The 16,241-nt window shown below is 43.9% G+C and overlaps 1 protein-coding gene across 1 annotated transcript in view; it reads right to left on the bottom strand.

The window, feature by feature from the left end:
- Positions 1–647: 647 nt before the first annotated feature.
- LOC141243775 (uncharacterized) overlaps positions 648–16,241 on the bottom strand; it is a 93,766-nt gene continuing 78,172 nt past the window's right edge. The window contains exons 3-6 of the mRNA XM_073668950.1: positions 7,511–8,221; positions 4,087–4,089; positions 1,241–1,443; positions 648–1,142 (exon numbers count right to left, since the gene is read on the bottom strand). Of these exons, the coding sequence (XP_073525051.1) occupies positions 648–1,142; positions 1,241–1,443; positions 4,087–4,089; positions 7,511–8,221 (1,412 nt within the window). The remainder of the gene's footprint in view (positions 1,143–1,240; positions 1,444–4,086; positions 4,090–7,510; positions 8,222–16,241) is intronic.

Here is a 16,241-nt window from a genome sequence, read left to right as displayed (position 1 = left end):
CTACAACAATGTTGGTTGTGTCTTGAGAAGTTGTTTCTTGGGAAATAATTGTTTGCTTTGATGCAGTTGTCTCTTGAGCATTAGTTTTTTCTGGAAAGTTACTAGTTGTGTCTTGAGTAGTCATGTTCTTAGGAATTGTAGTTTGTTGAGAAGTTGTGGTGTCCTGGATTGTAGTGGTTTTCTCTACTGTTATTGTTGTTGCTTCTGGTGTAGTTGGGTTTTGTATAGTTGTTGCTTCTATGGTAGGTACCATTGTTTCTTTGGTATTTGTAGTTGTGTCTTGGGGTGTTGTATGTTCTGAAGTAGTTGCTTCTTGGACAGCAACTGTAATTGTTGTCTCTTGAGTAGTAGTTTTTTCTACAACAATAATGGTTGTGGTTGCATCTTGAACAGTTTTTTCTTGGGCAATAGTTGTTCGCTCAGATGTAGTTGTTTTCTCTTGAGCATTACTTGTTCCTGCATAGTTAGTAGTTGTCTCTTGAGTATTTTTGTCAAGAGAAGTTGTTGTCTGTTGAGTTGGTGTTGTAATTATCTCTTTATTTTGTGTTATAATTGGTGCTGTCATAGCTGTGGTTGGTATTGTCGTAGTTCCTGTTGTAGTTGTTGTGGTAGGTGGTTTGGTAGTTGTCATTGTTGTAGTAGACATATCAGTAGTTGTAGTGGATGTTGTAGTTGTGGTTGGTGTTGTAGTTATGCTCACAGTTGCTGTGGCTGATGTTGTGGTGGGTGTTGTAGTTGGTGTGGTTTGTGTTATAATTGTGGTTGTTGTAGTTGTGGTTGGTGTAGGACTTGCAGTAGTAGTGGGTGTTGTAGTTGTGGTTGGTGTTGTAGTTGTGGTTGGCACTGTAGCTGTGGTGGGTGTTGTGGTTGGCATTGTAGTTATTGTTGTAGCTGTAGTGGGTCTTGTAGCAGTTGTAGTAGTAGTAGTTGATGTTGTTGTGGTTGGTGTTGTAGTTGTGGTTGATGTTGTAGTGGTTGGTGGTGGTGTAGTTGTGGTGGGTGTTGTAGTTGTGATGGGTGTTGTAGTGGTTGGTGGTGTTGTAGTTGTGGGTGTTGTAGTAGGTGTTGTTGCAGTTGTGGTGGGTGTTGTAATAGTTGTTGGTGTAGTTGTGGTTGTAATTGTTGTGGGTGTTGTTGTTATTCTTGAAGCTGATGTAGTTGTGGGTATTGTAGTTGTGGTTGGTGTTGTGGTGGGTGTTGTTGTGGTTATGGTTGTAGTTGTAGTTGTGGTGGCTGTTGCAGTAATTGTGGTTGGTGTTGTAGTTGTTGTGGGTGTAGTTGTGGTTGGTGTTGTGATTGTGGTTGGTGGGGTTGTAGTTGTGGTTGGTTTTGTAGTTGTGGTTGGTGTTGTAGTTGTTGTGGGTGTTGTAGTAGTTGTGGTTGGTGTTGTAGTTGTGGGTGTAGTTGTGGTTGGTGTTGTAGATGTGATGGGTGTTGTGGTTGGTGTTGTATTTGTGGTTATAGTTGTAGTTGTGGTGGGTGTTGTCGTTGTTGTGGTTGGTATTGTAGTTATTGTAGTGGGTGTTGTAGTGGCTGTGGTTGGTGTTGTAGTGGTTGTGGTTAGTGTTGTGATGGGTGTTGTTGTGGTTGATGTTGTAGATGTAGTTATTGTGGGTGTTGTAGTGGTTGTTGTTGTAGTTGTGGTGGGTGTTTGTGTTGTGGATGTGGTTTGTGATGTAATGGTTGTGGTTGGTGTTGTGGTGGGTGTTGCAGTTCTGGTTGTAGTTGTGGTAAGTGTTGTTGTTGTGGTTGGTGTTGTTGTGGTGGGTGCAGTTGTGGTTGGTGTTGTTGTGGGTGTTGTAGTGGTTGTGGTTGGTGTTGTGGTGGAGGTTGTTGTGGTTGGTGTTGTAGATATAGTTCTGGTTGAGGTTGGCATTGTAATTGTAGTTGGTGTTGTGGTGGGTGTTGTACTGGTTGTGGTTGGTGTTGTGGTTGGTGTTGTGGTTGGTGTTGTAGTTCTGGTTGTAGTTGTGGTAGGTGTTGTCGTTGTTGTGATTGGTGTTGTAGTTGTTGTGGTGGGTGTTGTAGTGGTTGTGGTTGGTGTTGTGGTGGAGGTTGTTGTGGTTGGTATTGTAGATATAGTTCTGGTTGAGGTTGGCATTGTAATTGTAGTTGGTGTTGTGGTGGGTGTTGTAGTGGTAGTGGTTGTTGTTGGTGTTGTTGTGGTGGTTGTTGTGGTTGGTGTTGAAGTAGTAGTTCTGGTTGTAGTTGTGGTGGGGGTTGTAGTTGTTGTGGTTGGTGTTGTAGTGGTTGTGGTTGGTGTTATAGTTGTTGTGGTGGGTGTTGTAGTGGTTGTTGTTGTGGGTGTTGTAGTGGTTGTTGTTAGTGTTGTTGTGGTGGTGGTTGCTGTGGTTGGTGTGGCTGTTGGAAAATTAACAGAATCTGAAATAAAAGAAACAAACGTCAGACCTATTGACTAGGATCATTTTGGCTGGCACTTAAAATAAAAGCACTGTGGCTGGTGATTTTCATCAGGATGAACTGACTTTACTTAAGAGAACATAATATTTAGCACTATTTATATGAGCACTGTGGTTGACTTTATTAATGGAGGTGCTGAGATCATACTAACACTCTTTATTGGATTCACAATGACTCACATCGTGTATGGAATCAAACTGCCTGGCAATACATGGCTTCATTCAGTTGTTTTCTGTCACTGGAGTTTTTTAAAGGGGTCCTTGGTAGGTGATATTTATGGAAACAGAACCATCTAGTAATATTCACAAGAACCTGAACTGGCTTCATCCACGAGAAGACTGTCTTAATGCTATTTATATAAGCATGGTGTTAAAGCACCACTCCAGCTTTTTTTTTTATTGCACCGCTGGAGTGGTGCTTTAAATGTAAGTCCCCTGCCCCCTGTCTCATACTCACCTTCTTGAGTTTATATGCATTTTCGCTGCCGCCCTTCCTGCGGCTCTAGTGTTTCCTGGAGCAGCGCAGAGGTCACTTTACAATACAAGTCTGTGAGAGCTTCGCTCTGGCCTTGTTCTGGCTCTCATAGACTTGCATTGTGCACTTGTGACGTAGCTTCTGATTTCCGGCCCGTCAGAAACTGCGCTCACAAGATGGCACACGGAGACTGGAGCATCACCAAAAAAACTGTGAAGATGTCGGAGGGTGAGTATGTGACCGGAGAAGGGGGCTTAGATTTAAAGCACCACTCCAGCGCTGGAAAAAAAAAACACTGGAATGGTGCTTTAAGCACTACTTATTGGGATCACTGTGACAAGTTCAATTCATGAGCGCATAAAATGTGCTTGAATACTTAAGAATTTTCCATATTTCTGCATAAATTTGACCTACATCTACATCAGATTGTGAAACAAGTACGATAAAAAAAACAAGTCAAACAAATGAGTCAAAAGTATTTAAGATTTTTTTTTTTGTAAATTCAGAAAATGATCTAATGTCACATGAACTTTGGGATCCTGAAAAACGCAGCAAGAAAAGCAACAAAACAGCCAACAAAACCTGCTTTTTGTCTGCAGCTTTCTTACAACCAAGAGATCAGAGTTTGTGAACATAGCTTTAGGTCACCAATTTAAGACATACAGTGGTGGCCAAAAGTATTGGCACCCCTGCAATTCTGTCAGATAATACTCAGTTTCTTCCTGAAAATGATTGCAATCACAGATTCTTTGGTCTTATTATCTTCATTTAATTTGCTTGCAAGGAAAAAACACAAAAGAGAATGAAGCAAAAATCAAATCATTGATCATTTCACACAAAACTCCAAAAAAGGGCCGGACAAAAGTATTGGCACCCTCAGCCTAATACTTGGTTGCACAACCTTTAGCCAAAATAACTGCGAACAACCGCTTCCGGTAACCATCAATGAGTTTCTTACAATGCTCTGCTGGAATTGTAGACCATTCTTCTTTGGCAAACTGCTCCAGGTCCCTGATATTTGAAGGGCGCCTTCTCCAAACTGCCATTTTGAGATCTCTCCACAGGTGTTCTATGGGATTCAGGTCTGGACTCATTGCTGGCCACCTTAGAAGTCTCCAGTGCTTTCTCTCAAACCATTTTATAGTGCTTTTGGAAGTGTGTTTTGGGTCACTGTCCTGCTGGAAGACCCATGATCTCTGAGGAAGACCCAGCTTTCTCACACTGGGCACTACATTATGCTGCAAAAATTGTTGGTAGTCTTCAGACTTCATAATGCCATGCACACGGTCAAGCAGTCCAGTGCCAGAGGCAGCAAAGCAACCCCAAAACATCAGGGAACCTCCGCCATGTTTGACTGTAGGGACCGTGTTCTTTTCTTTGAATGCCTCTATTTTTCCTGTACACTCTATGTTGATGCTTTTTCCCAAAAAGCTCTACTTTTGTCTCATCTGACCAGAGAACATTCTTCCAAAACGTTTTAGGCTTTCTCAGGTAAGTTTTGGCAAACTCCAGCCTGGCTTTTTATGTCTCGGGGTAAGAAGTCGGGTCTTCCTGGTTATCCTACCATACAGTCCCTTTTCATTCAGACGCCGACGGATAGTACGGGTTGACACTGTTGTACCCTCGGACTGCAGGGCAGCTTGAACTTGTTTGGATATTAGTCGAGGTTCTTTATCCACCATCCGCACAATCTTGCGTTGAAATCACTCGTCAATTTTTCTTTTCCGTCCACATCTAGGGAGGTTAGCCACAGTGCCATGGGCTTTACATTTCTTGATGACACTGCGCACGGAAGACACAGGAACATTCAGGTCTTTGGAGATGGACTTGTAGCCTTGAGATTACTCATGCTTCCTCACAATTTGGTTTCTCAAGTCCTCAGACAGTTCTTTGGTCTTCTTTCTTTTCTCCATGCTCAATGTGGTACACACAAGGACACAGGATAGAGGTTGAGTCAACTTTAATCCATGTTAACTGGCTACAAGTGTGATTTAGTTATTGCCAACACCTGTTAGGTGCCACAGGTAAGTTACAGGTGCTGTTAATTACACCAATTAGAGAAGCATCACATGATTTTTCAAAGGGTGCCAATACTTTTGTCCACCCCCTTTTTTAGGTTTGGTGTGGAATTGTATCCAATTTGGCTTTAGGACAATTCTTTTTGTGTTTTTTCATTGAAGACAAATTAAATGAAGAGAATAAGACCAAAGAATTTGTGATTGCAATCATTTTCAGGAAGAAACCGAGTATTATCTGACAGAATTGCAGGGGTGCCAATACTTTTGGCCACCACTGTATGTGATACCATTTTAGGAAAAAGGACAATTTGTTCAAATTATTTAGTGGAGAAAGATTTTTATGTCTTTAAAATAGTGACTATTCTGAAGAAAAAAAGTGCAAATGACTTCATGAAAAAATACATGATTGCAAATGTAAAAACAGCTGGGGGAGTTGAATTAGTCGGGAATAGTTTACATAACTTTGGCAGTGCACTGAGCTTGGGACATTGTTCACTTTCGCACTTTGGTAGGGCATTGAGTTTATCAGGCATTGTTCACTTTCGCACTTTGGTAGGGCATTGAGTTAATCAGGCATTGTTCACTTTCGCACTTTGGTAGGGCATTGAGTTTATCAGGCATTGTTCACTTTCGCACTTTGGTAGGGCATTGAGTTAATCAGGCATTGTTCACTTTCGCACTTTGGTAGGGCATTGAGTTAATCAGGCATTGTTCACTTTCGCACTTTGGTAGGGCATTGAGTTAATCAGGCATTGTTCACTTTCGCACTTTGGTAGGGCATTGAGTTTTTCAGGCATTCTTCACTTTCGTACTTTGGTAGGGCATTGAGTTAATCAGGCATTGTTCACCTTCGCACTTTGGTAGAGCATTGAGTTAATCAGGCATTGTTCACTTTCGCAGTTTGGTAGTTATTAACCTGCAGATTAACCCCAGTACTACAGGTTAATAGCATTTTTTTCTGGTAACAGATTCCCTTTAAGGTCAGGACTTTGACTTTTTCTTGCTGCATGACTCACGTTCTCTGGAGATTCAGGACAGATGTCTCGACATTTTACTTTAGAATCTGCTGGTATAATTCATTGTTGGATCAGCAATGGCCCAGATGCAGTAAAACAGGCATCAACCATGATACTACCAACACCATGTGTCACAGACGGTGGGAGGTTTTTATGCCTCAATGCGGTGTCTTTCTTTCTCCAAACATAACACTTCTCATTTAAACCAAAAAGCTCTAATTTATCCACAAAATATTGTGGGTTATCCACAAAACATTGTTGCAACGCCTCCTGGCTTGTCTAGGCTATCTTTAGCAAACTGTAGATGGGCAGCTATGTTATTTTTGGAGAGCAGAGGCTTTCTCCTTGCACTCCTTTCAAGTTGTTAATTGTCTTCCTAATGGTGGACTTATGGATGATTAACATTAACTAATGGAAAAAAGGGCCTTTAGTTCCTAAGAGGTGACCTTGGGTTCCTTTGTGATTTCGCCGTCTGTTTTCCCTTTTGTCTTAGAGTGAACTTTGCTGGTCAACCACTCGTGGGGAGCATAATAGTGGTTTTTCATTTCCTCCATTTGCACATAGTGTGTATAACTGTGGATTGATGGAGTCCAATCTCTTTACAGATCGTTTTGTAACATTTCCAGCCTGCAGAGCATTAAAACTCTTCTTCTCAGGTCCTCATACATTCTTTTAGTTGGTGCAATTATGCAATACCACAAACATGTGAAAATCAGACTTTAATAGATTCCTATATCCTACAAGACACATTTTCTATTTCTTAAGGTTGTACACGACCCTCGCTCAACGCTACAACCACCTGTGTCCTTGCTATTGATGACTGTTTCCATATTATGTCGTCTATGTATTTTTCCTGCTCCGTTCAATTTTTTTTAAATACATTTTGATATTGAATATATTTATGGACCCTGACTCCATGTGTCTTGTAGGAAATAGTTATTGAGGAGGGTCCTTGTGGAAAACCCACTACAGCCTGTGTTTATCTGGCAAATAGGCTGTATACATTCACCTATATATATATTACGCATGTGCTTCACATGTATTAAAGCTGTCAAACAGTCTCAAATCATGCACACAGGAGCGATTCAAACATATCACCGAGTACGCAGAAGATACTCGGTACTCGCCCGAGCATACTCGCTGAAAGGGTTAACCGAACATACTCGCTCATCACTATCAGTGGCCCAACTTTTTAGAATGAAGGTTTCAAGTTTGGGTCAAATTTATGCAGTTATATGGAAAATCCATAAGGGTTCGTAAACTTTCAAGCACCATTGTAGGTGACAGCATGTAGTCCCTATAGGACATCCTTATAACCTTACTAAGCAGAGCAGACCATAGTGAAAGGGCATCATTGCTATTAAAACCCATCTTCCAGTGTGATTTTCAAATTCACACGGGAAAAGATGAACACAACTTGGAAATATTTATACCTGGTGATTGTGTTGATCTGACCTTGGATTAAATTTCCAGCTTTTATAACCGTATTTGTTGTCCCTACTCAAAAGGAATAAATAAGAGATTTCCCAGCTTCCCTGGACAGGACCTGGACTCACAGATACAGGTGTGCAGAGATCTTACCTGTGCAGTAGACGTCGTATCTCAGCATTCCGGAGAACTTGTACACGTAGTATCCTCTGGGACAGGCCTTCACCGGGAGTTTACCAGCAACTATAGTTCCAGTGAGGGAATTGCTGAGTAAAGTCACCATCTTGACCCCATCACCAATATTTGGATGATCTCCACCAAGAGAAAATGGTTCCAGGGACCCACATTTTAGTATCCCCACAGGTCCCACTTTCAAACCATTAGCAATGCTTCCTACATAACGGAACCAGCCAAAATTGTATCTGTCAGTGCTGAATCTACCGGAGGACTCAATGGAGGACAATTTACCATCTGCTTTAAGCAGATCATAGAAGTCACAAGGATCCGCACATTGAAACCTGTTGCCGATATTTAGACAATCCTGGTTACTTGAACAAGTTTCTCCAGAACAGAGGGCCGAAGGGTTCGGAGTACAGAGGTAAATACCATTGCGGTTAATGCAGGTTTCTGTTGGGGAACACTTGTTCAGAGGTGGGGAACGACATTCATCGATATCCGCACATATCTTATTCGGCATATTCCAGCTGTAGCCATCAGGACAGCACCTGTATGTATCACAGAATGCCATCCTCGTGCAGTTCAGACCATTTCCAACAAAGCCAGCCTTGCAGGAGCAGATGACGTAGCCGTTCCTTGTGTCACAGTTGGAGTTAGTGGTATTACAGAAGTTGCAGGATTTTACATCTGTTCAAGAAACATAATAAAAGACAGAAAGACAAGGTTATTTGTAGTAACAGTTGACGGTGGATTGTGTTTGTCAACTATCACAACCAAAAAAAAAGTTTGAGTTGTTGGATATGGATTATGCGACTGAATGAAAGTGAAAATCTTAGAGGTTTGTGTTTCAGATGGAATGACATTTCTGATCTTCTTGGCCTCAATGGTTTGCAAATACACAATCCAAGACATTCTGGAGAAACACAAGATAGGACATTCTGAAGGAGGATACAATGAGAGATTCTGGAGAAACACAAGATAGGACATTTTGAAGGAGGATACAGTGAGAGATTCTGGAGAAACACAAGATGGGAGATTCTGGAGAAACAAGATGAGAGATTCAGGATAAACAAGATGAGAGATTCTGGAGAAACAAGATGAGAGATTCTGGAGAAACAAGATGAGAGATTCTGGAGAAACAAGATGAGAGATTCTGGAGAAACAAGATGAGAGATTCTGGAGAAACAAGATAAGAGATTCTGGAGAAACAAGATGAGCGATTCTGGAGAAACACAAGATGGGAGATTCTGTAGAAACAAGATGGGAGATTCTGGAGAAACACAAGATGGGAGATTCTGGAGAAACAAGATGAGAGATTCAGGATAAACAAGATGAGAGATTCTGGAGAAACAAGATGAGAGATTCTGGAGAAACAAGATGAGAGATTCTGGAGAAACAAGATGAGAGATTCTGGAGAAACAAGATGAGAGATTCTGGAGAAACAAGATGGGAGATTCTGGAGAAACAAGATGGGAGATTCTGGAGAAACAAGATAAGAGATTCTGGAGAAACAAGATGAGCGATTCTGGAGAAACACAAGATGGGAGATTCTGTAGAAACAAGATGGGAGATTCTGGAGAAACACGATGGGAGATTCTGGAGAAACACAAGATGGGAGATTCTGGAGAAACAAGATGAGCGATTCTGGAGAAACACAAGATGGGAGATTCTGGAGAAAAAAAATGGTAGATTCTGGAGAAGCACAAGATGGGAGATTCTGGAGAAACAAGATGAGAGATTCTGGAGAAACAAGATGAGAGATTCTGGAGAAACAAGATGAGAGATTCTGGAGAAACAAGATGGGAGATTCTGGAGAAACAAGATGAGAGATTCAGGAGAAACAAGATGAGAGATTCTGGAGAAACAAGATGAGAGATTCTGGAGAAACAAGATGAGAGATTCTGGAGAAACAAGATGAGAGATTCTGGAGAAACAAGATGGGAGATTCTGGAGAAACAAGATGGGAGATTCTGGAGAAACAAGATAAGAGATTCTGGAGAGAAACAAGATGAGAGATTCTGGAGAAACACAAGATGGGAGATTCTGTAGAAACAAGATGGGAGATTCTGTAGAAACAAGATGGGAGATTCTGGAGAAACACAAGATGGGAGATTCTGGAGAAACAAGATGAGCGATTCTGGAGAAACACAAGATGGGAGATTCTGGAGAAAAAAGATGGTAGATTCTGGAGAAGCACAAGATGGGAGATTCTGGAGAAACAAGATGAGAGATTCTGGAGAAACAAGATGAGAGATTCTGGAGAAACAAGATGAGAGATTCTGGAGAAACAAGATGAGAGATTCAGGAGAAACAAGATGAGAGATTCTGGAGAAACAAGATGAGAGATTCTGGAGAAACAAGATGGGAGATTCTGGAGAAACAAGATGGGAGATTCTGGAGAAACAAGATGAGAGAATCTGGAGAAACAAGATAAGAGATTCTGGAGAAACAAGATGAGAGATTCTGGAGAAACAAGATGAGAGATTCTGGAGAAACAAGATGAGAGATTCTGGAGAAACAAGATGAGAGATTCAGGAGAAACAAGATGAGAGATTCTGGAGAAACAAGATGGGAGATTCTGGAGAAACAAGATGAGAGAATCTGGAGAAACAAGATAAGAGATTCTGGAGAAACAAGATGAGCGATTCTGGAGAAACACAAGATGGGAGATTCTGTAGAAACAAGATGGGAGATTCTGGAGAAACACAAGATGGGAGATTCTGGAGAAACAAGATGAGAGATTCTGGAGAAACAAAAGATGGGAGATTCTGGAGAAACAAGATGAGAGATTCTAGAGAAACAAGATGAGAGATTCTGGAGAAACAAGATGAGAGATTCTGGAAAACAAGATGAGAGATTCTGGAGAAACACAAGATGGGAGATTCTGGAGAAACAAGATGAGAGTTTCTGGAGAAACAAGATGAGAGTTTCTGGAGAAACAAGATGAGAGATTCTGGAGAAACAAGATGAGAGATTCTTGAAAACAAGATGAGACATTCTGGAGAAACAAGATGAGAGATTCAGGAGAAACAAGATGAGAGATTCTGGAGAAACAAGATGGGAGATTCTGGAGAAACAAGAGAGATTCTGGAGAAACAAGATGAGACATTCTGGAGAAACAAGATGAGCGATTCTGGAGAAACAAGATGAGAGATTCTGGAGAAACAAGATGAGAGATTTTGGAAAACTACAAGGTGAGAAACTGTGGAGAAACACAAGATGGGAATTTGTAAAGGAAGACAAGTAACCTACAGAACATGTTATAAATGAGTCACAGAGAAAAAGAGCGAGACTTACAGTATATGCATACTAGCTATATATACCATACTGGAGGGTTAGGTGTAGACTTGTAAGTGATCCTAGTATAGCTTATGGAGCCAAAATAATAATAAAAATCTTTTTATTTACATAGCGGCAACATACTCCACAGCGCTTTATAATTCAGAAAATTTACAGACATTATCATCGCTGTCCCCATTGGGGCTCACAATCTACATTCCCTATCAGTCTTTGGAACGTGGGAGGTAAACCGGAGAACCCGGAGGAAACCCACGGGGAGAACATACTAACTTCTTGCAGATGTATGTTAGGTTACCATACCATACGAGGATTTCTTATCTGTGTCTATCTGATACCTTGTGCCACAGGTACATCTCTTACTAATTTGTGCAGCTCACCTTGGAATTAATGTCTGAGACTTACAAGTATATTTCTGTATAGACATATTTCTCCCCTCTCCTCAGTGCTGACACATTTCTCTCCTCTCCTCAGTGCTGACATATTTCTCTCCTCTCCTCAGTGCTGACATATTTCTCCCTCTCCTCAGTGCTGACATATTTCTCCCCTCTCCTCAGTGCTGACATATTTCTCCCTCTCCTCAGTGCTGACATATTTCTCTCCTCTCCTCAGTGCTGACATATTTCTCTCCTCTCCTCAGTGCTGACATATTTTTCCTCTCTCCTCAGTGCTGACATATTTCTCTCCTCTCCTCAGTGCTGACATATTTCTCCCCTCTCCTCAGTGCTGACATATTTCTCCTCTCTCCTCAGTGCTGACATATTTCTCCCTCTCTTCAGTGCTGACATATTTCTCTCCTCTCCTCAGTGCTGACATATTTCTCTCCTCTCCTCAGTGCTGACATATTTCTCTCCTCTCCTCAGTGCTGACATATTTCTCTCCTCTCCTCAGTGCTGACATATTTCTCTCCTCTCCTCAGTGCTGACATATTTCTCCTCTCTCCTCAGTGCTGACATATTTTTCCTCTCTCCTCAGTGCTGACATATTTCTCCCCTCTCCTCAGTGCTGACATATTTCTCCTCTCTCCTCAGTGCTGACATATTTCTCTCCTCTCCTCAGTGCTGACATATTTCTCTCCTCTCCTCAGTGCTGACATATTTCTCCCCTCTCCTCAGTGCTGACATATTTCTCCTCTCTCCTCAGTGCTGACATATTTCTCTCCTCTCCTCAGTGCTGACATATTTCTCTCCTCTCCTCAGTGCTGACATATTTCTCCTCTCTCCTCAGTGCTGACATATTTCTCCCTCTCCTCAGTGCTGACATATTTCTCTCCTCTCCTCAGTGCTGACATATTTCTCTCCTCTCCTCAGTGCTGACATATTTCTCTCCTCTCCTCAGTGCTGACATATTTCTCCTCTCTCCTCAGTGCTGACATATTTCTCCTCTCTCCTCAGTGCTGACATATTTCTCCCCTCTCCTCAGTGCTGACATATTTCTCCCTCTCCTCAGTGCTGACATATTTCTCCCTCTCCTCAGTGCTGACATATTTCTCTCCTCTCCTCAGTGCTGATATATTTTTCCTCTCTCCTCAGTGCTGACATATTTCTCCCCTCTCCTCAGTGCTGACATATTTCTCCCTCTCCTCAGTGCTGACATATTTCTCTCCTCTCCTCAGTGCTGATATATTTTTCCTCTCTCCTCAGTGCTGACATATTTCTCTCCTTTCCTCAGTGCTGACATATTTTTCCTCTCTCCTCAGTGCTGACATATTTCTCTCCTCTCCTCAGTGCTGACATATTTCTCTCCTCTCCTCAGTGCTGACATATTTCTCCTCTCTCCTCAGTGCTGACATATTTCTCCTCTCTCCTCAGTGCTGACATATTTCTCTCCTCTCCTCAGTGCTGACATATTTCTCCTCTCTCCTCAGTGCTGACATATTTCTCTCCTCTCCTCAGTGCTGACATATTTCTCCTCTCTCCTCAGTGCTGACATATTTCTCCTCTCTCCTCAGTGCTGACATATTTCTCCCTCTCCTCAGTGCTGACATATTTCTCTCCTCTCCTCAGTGCTGACATATTTCTCTCCTCTCCTCAGTGCTGACATATTTCTCCCTCTCCTCAGTGCTGACACATTTCTCTCCTCTCCTCAGTGCTGACATATTTCTCTCCTCTCCTCAGTGCTGACATATTTCTCTCCTCTCCTCAGTGCTGACATATTTCTCCTCTCTCCTCAGTGCTGACATATTTCTCTCCTCTCTCCTCAGTGCTGACATATTTCTCCCCTCTCCTCAGTGCTGACATATTTCTCCTCTCTCCTCAGTGCTGACATATTTCTCCCCTCTCCTCAGTGCTGACATATTTCTCTCCTCTCCTCAGTGCTGACATATTTCTCTCCTCTCCTCAGTGCTGACATATTTCTCCCCTCTCCTCAGTGCTGACATATTTCTCCCTCTCCTCAGTGCTGACATATTTCTCCCCTCTCCTCAGTGCTGACATATTTCTCCCCTCTCCTCAGTGCTGACATATTTCTCTCCTCTCCTCAGTGCTGACATATTTCTCTCCTCTCTTCAGTGCTGACATATTTCTCCCTCTCCTCAGTGCTGACTTATTTCTCTCCTCTCCTCAATGCTGACATATTTCTCCCCTCTCCTCAGTGCTGACATATTTCTCCCTCTCCTCAGTGCTGACATATTTCTCCCCTCTCCTCAGTGCTGATGACGCGCCCCTGGGCCTGCTGTGTCGTGCGGCATCGCGCGCACTGGGGCTTACCCGGAGCCGGATCAGATGGGGGTAGTAGTCTCATGGCGGTGACCCGGTCCGTGCCCAGGGAGTCAAACTGAGCGGCAGTCTTTAGCAGTAGATGTTAGAATGTTCGACTACGCCACCCGTGGATTGCGGTCACGGGACCGCCGCTGCACGGCAGTCCGCTGAGGCCGGTGTTGTTTGTGCAGCTGAGAATGAGATGACTCCCCACGGGAGGAGTATGGCCTCAGGGCAGATCTGTTAGAGATGATGATGGGAGTGATGGTGCGGGTGTCCCAGTGCTGAGGGTGCAGGTGTGACGGCAGGAACACAGAGGCGGAGAGTGCAGTTTCAAAAGCTTTACTCACAGTTCTTTATCAGATCCTTGTGCACAGTAGGACCACCCGAGCCGTGCTGCGTCCACCTGGTCAGGGACTCGGCCAACTCCCAGGCGATTCCAGAGCGTGGTCCAGAGCTCCCCTCTCTTCCTTCCTACTGGCCGTCCTCACCAGGGACCCACCTATGTCCGGCTTCCTCGGGCCTTATGGGGCAAAACCTCTCTCCGGCTTTCCTGACCCTATGTGGCGTGCCTTCCTGGTGGATGTGGCGAGGGGTCGTGCCAAAGCTTGACCACGACCTCCGGTTCCTGGCTAAGGATGATTGACCTCCACCAGTTTGGGATCCGGTACCCTTCTCTGCCAACCCTTCACCCGTTTTAGTTCACTCATGGGATCTCAGGGTTCTTTCTATGCTTTCGTCTCTGGGCCTTTCTCTGCGTCTCTCTGCTTCAGGCCTGGCTCTGGAGCTGGGCCCAGACGGAGCCACAGCTCCCTGTCAGCCCTCTCTGGCTGAACTCTCCCTCAGCTTCTCCTCAGACTCGACTCACTAATCCAAGATGGTGCCCACCTTATATACTCCCTCTGACACCCGAGCCCTGGTGACTAGCACCCAATGAGCTCCTACCTATGCCCAGAGTCCCTCCCCTATCTGCTCCTACACTACTGGGATGTTCCTCCCCCCCCCCCACTCCAGCCAGGGACAGACGCTGTCGTACCTGCACAACTATCTGGTGGGAGTACCGTTGTTCTGTCCCCCGGAAATGGGGTGAGTGTAGTGCAAGCAGCTATCTGAGCTCTGTCCCACACTCCATCCTTACTCGGGAGTGGAATACCACACCTCTGGTTTGAGGTGCAATACTCCTGTAGCAGCCGAGTCCTCGGGGTGCTACACTGACACATTTCTCTCCTCTCCTCAGTGCTGACATATTTCACTCCTCTCCTCAGTGCTGACATATTTCTCCCCTCTCCTCAGTGCTGACATATTTCTCCCCTCTCCTCAGTGCTGACATATTTCTCCCCTCTCCTCAGTGCTGACATATTTCTCCCCTCTCCTCAGTGCTGACATATTTCTCTCCTCTCAGTGCTGACATATTTTTCCTCTCTCCTCAGTGCTGACATATTTCTCCTCTCTCCTCAGTGCTGACATATTTCTCCCCTCTCCTCAGTGCTGACATATTTCTCTCCTCTCCTCTGTGCTGACATATTTCTCTCCTCTCTTCAGTGCTGACATATTTCTCTCCTCTCCTCAGTGCTGACATATTTCTCTCCTCTCCTCAGTGCTGACATATTTCTCCCTTCTCCTCAGTGCTGACATATTTCTCCCTTCTCCTCAGTGCTGACATATTTCTCCCTTCTCCTCAGTGCTGACATAATTCTCTCCTCTCCTCAGTGCTGACATATTTCTCCCCTCTCCTCAGTGCTGACATATTTCTCCCTTCTCCTCAGTGCTGACATATTTCTCCCCTCTCCTCAGTGCTGACATATTTCTCCCTTCTCCTCAGTGCTGACATATTTCTCTCCTCTCCTCAGTGCTGAAATATTTCTCTCCTCTCCTCAGTGCTGACATATTTCTCCTCTCTCCTCAGTGCTGACATATTTCTCTCCTCTCCTCAGTGCTGACATATTTCTCTCCTCTCCTCAGTGCTGACATATTTCTCCCTTCTCCTCAGTGCTGACATATTTCTCTCTCTCCTCAGTGCTGACATATTTCTCTCCTCTCCTCAGTGCTGACATATTTGTCCCCTCTCCTCAGTGCTGACATATTTCTCCCCTCTCCTCTGTGCTGACATATTTCTCCCCTCTCCTCAGTGCTGACATATTTCTCCCTTCTCCTCAGTGCTGACATATTTCTCTCCTCTACTCAGTGCTGACATATTTCTCCCCTCTCCTCAGTGCTGACATATTTCTCCCTTCTCCTCAGTGCTGACATATTTCTCCCCTCTCCTCAGTGCTGACATATTTCTCCCTTCTCCTCAGTGCTGACATATTTCTCTCCTCTCCTCAGTGCTGAAATATTTCTCTCCTCTCCTCAGTGCTGACATATTTCTCCTCTCTCCTCAGTGCTGACATATTTCTCTCCTCTCCTCAGTGCTGACATATTTCTCTCCTCTCCTCAGTGCTGACATATTTCTCTCCTCTCCTCAGTGCTGACATATTTCTCCCTTCTCCTCAGTGCTGACATATTTCTCTCTCTCCTCAGTGCTGACATATTTCTCTCCTCTCCTCAGTGCTGACATATTTGTCCCCTCTCCTCAGTGCTGACATATTTCTCCCCTCTCCTCTGTGCTGACATATTTCTCCCCTCTCCTCAGTGCTGACATATTTCTCCCCTCTCCTCAGTGCTGACATATTTCTCCCCTCTCCTCAGTGCTGACATATTTCTCCCTTCTC

This window comes from Phyllobates terribilis, unplaced genomic scaffold (assembly GCF_046119375.1).
Source record: "Phyllobates terribilis strain yellow unplaced genomic scaffold, ASM4611937v1 Scaffold_2__4_contigs__length_985480577, whole genome shotgun sequence".
Classification (NCBI taxonomy): Eukaryota; Metazoa; Chordata; class Amphibia; order Anura; family Dendrobatidae; genus Phyllobates; species Phyllobates terribilis.
The sequence above is the reverse complement of the archived record's forward strand: the minus strand, read 5'-3'. Positions and strand labels throughout refer to the sequence as shown.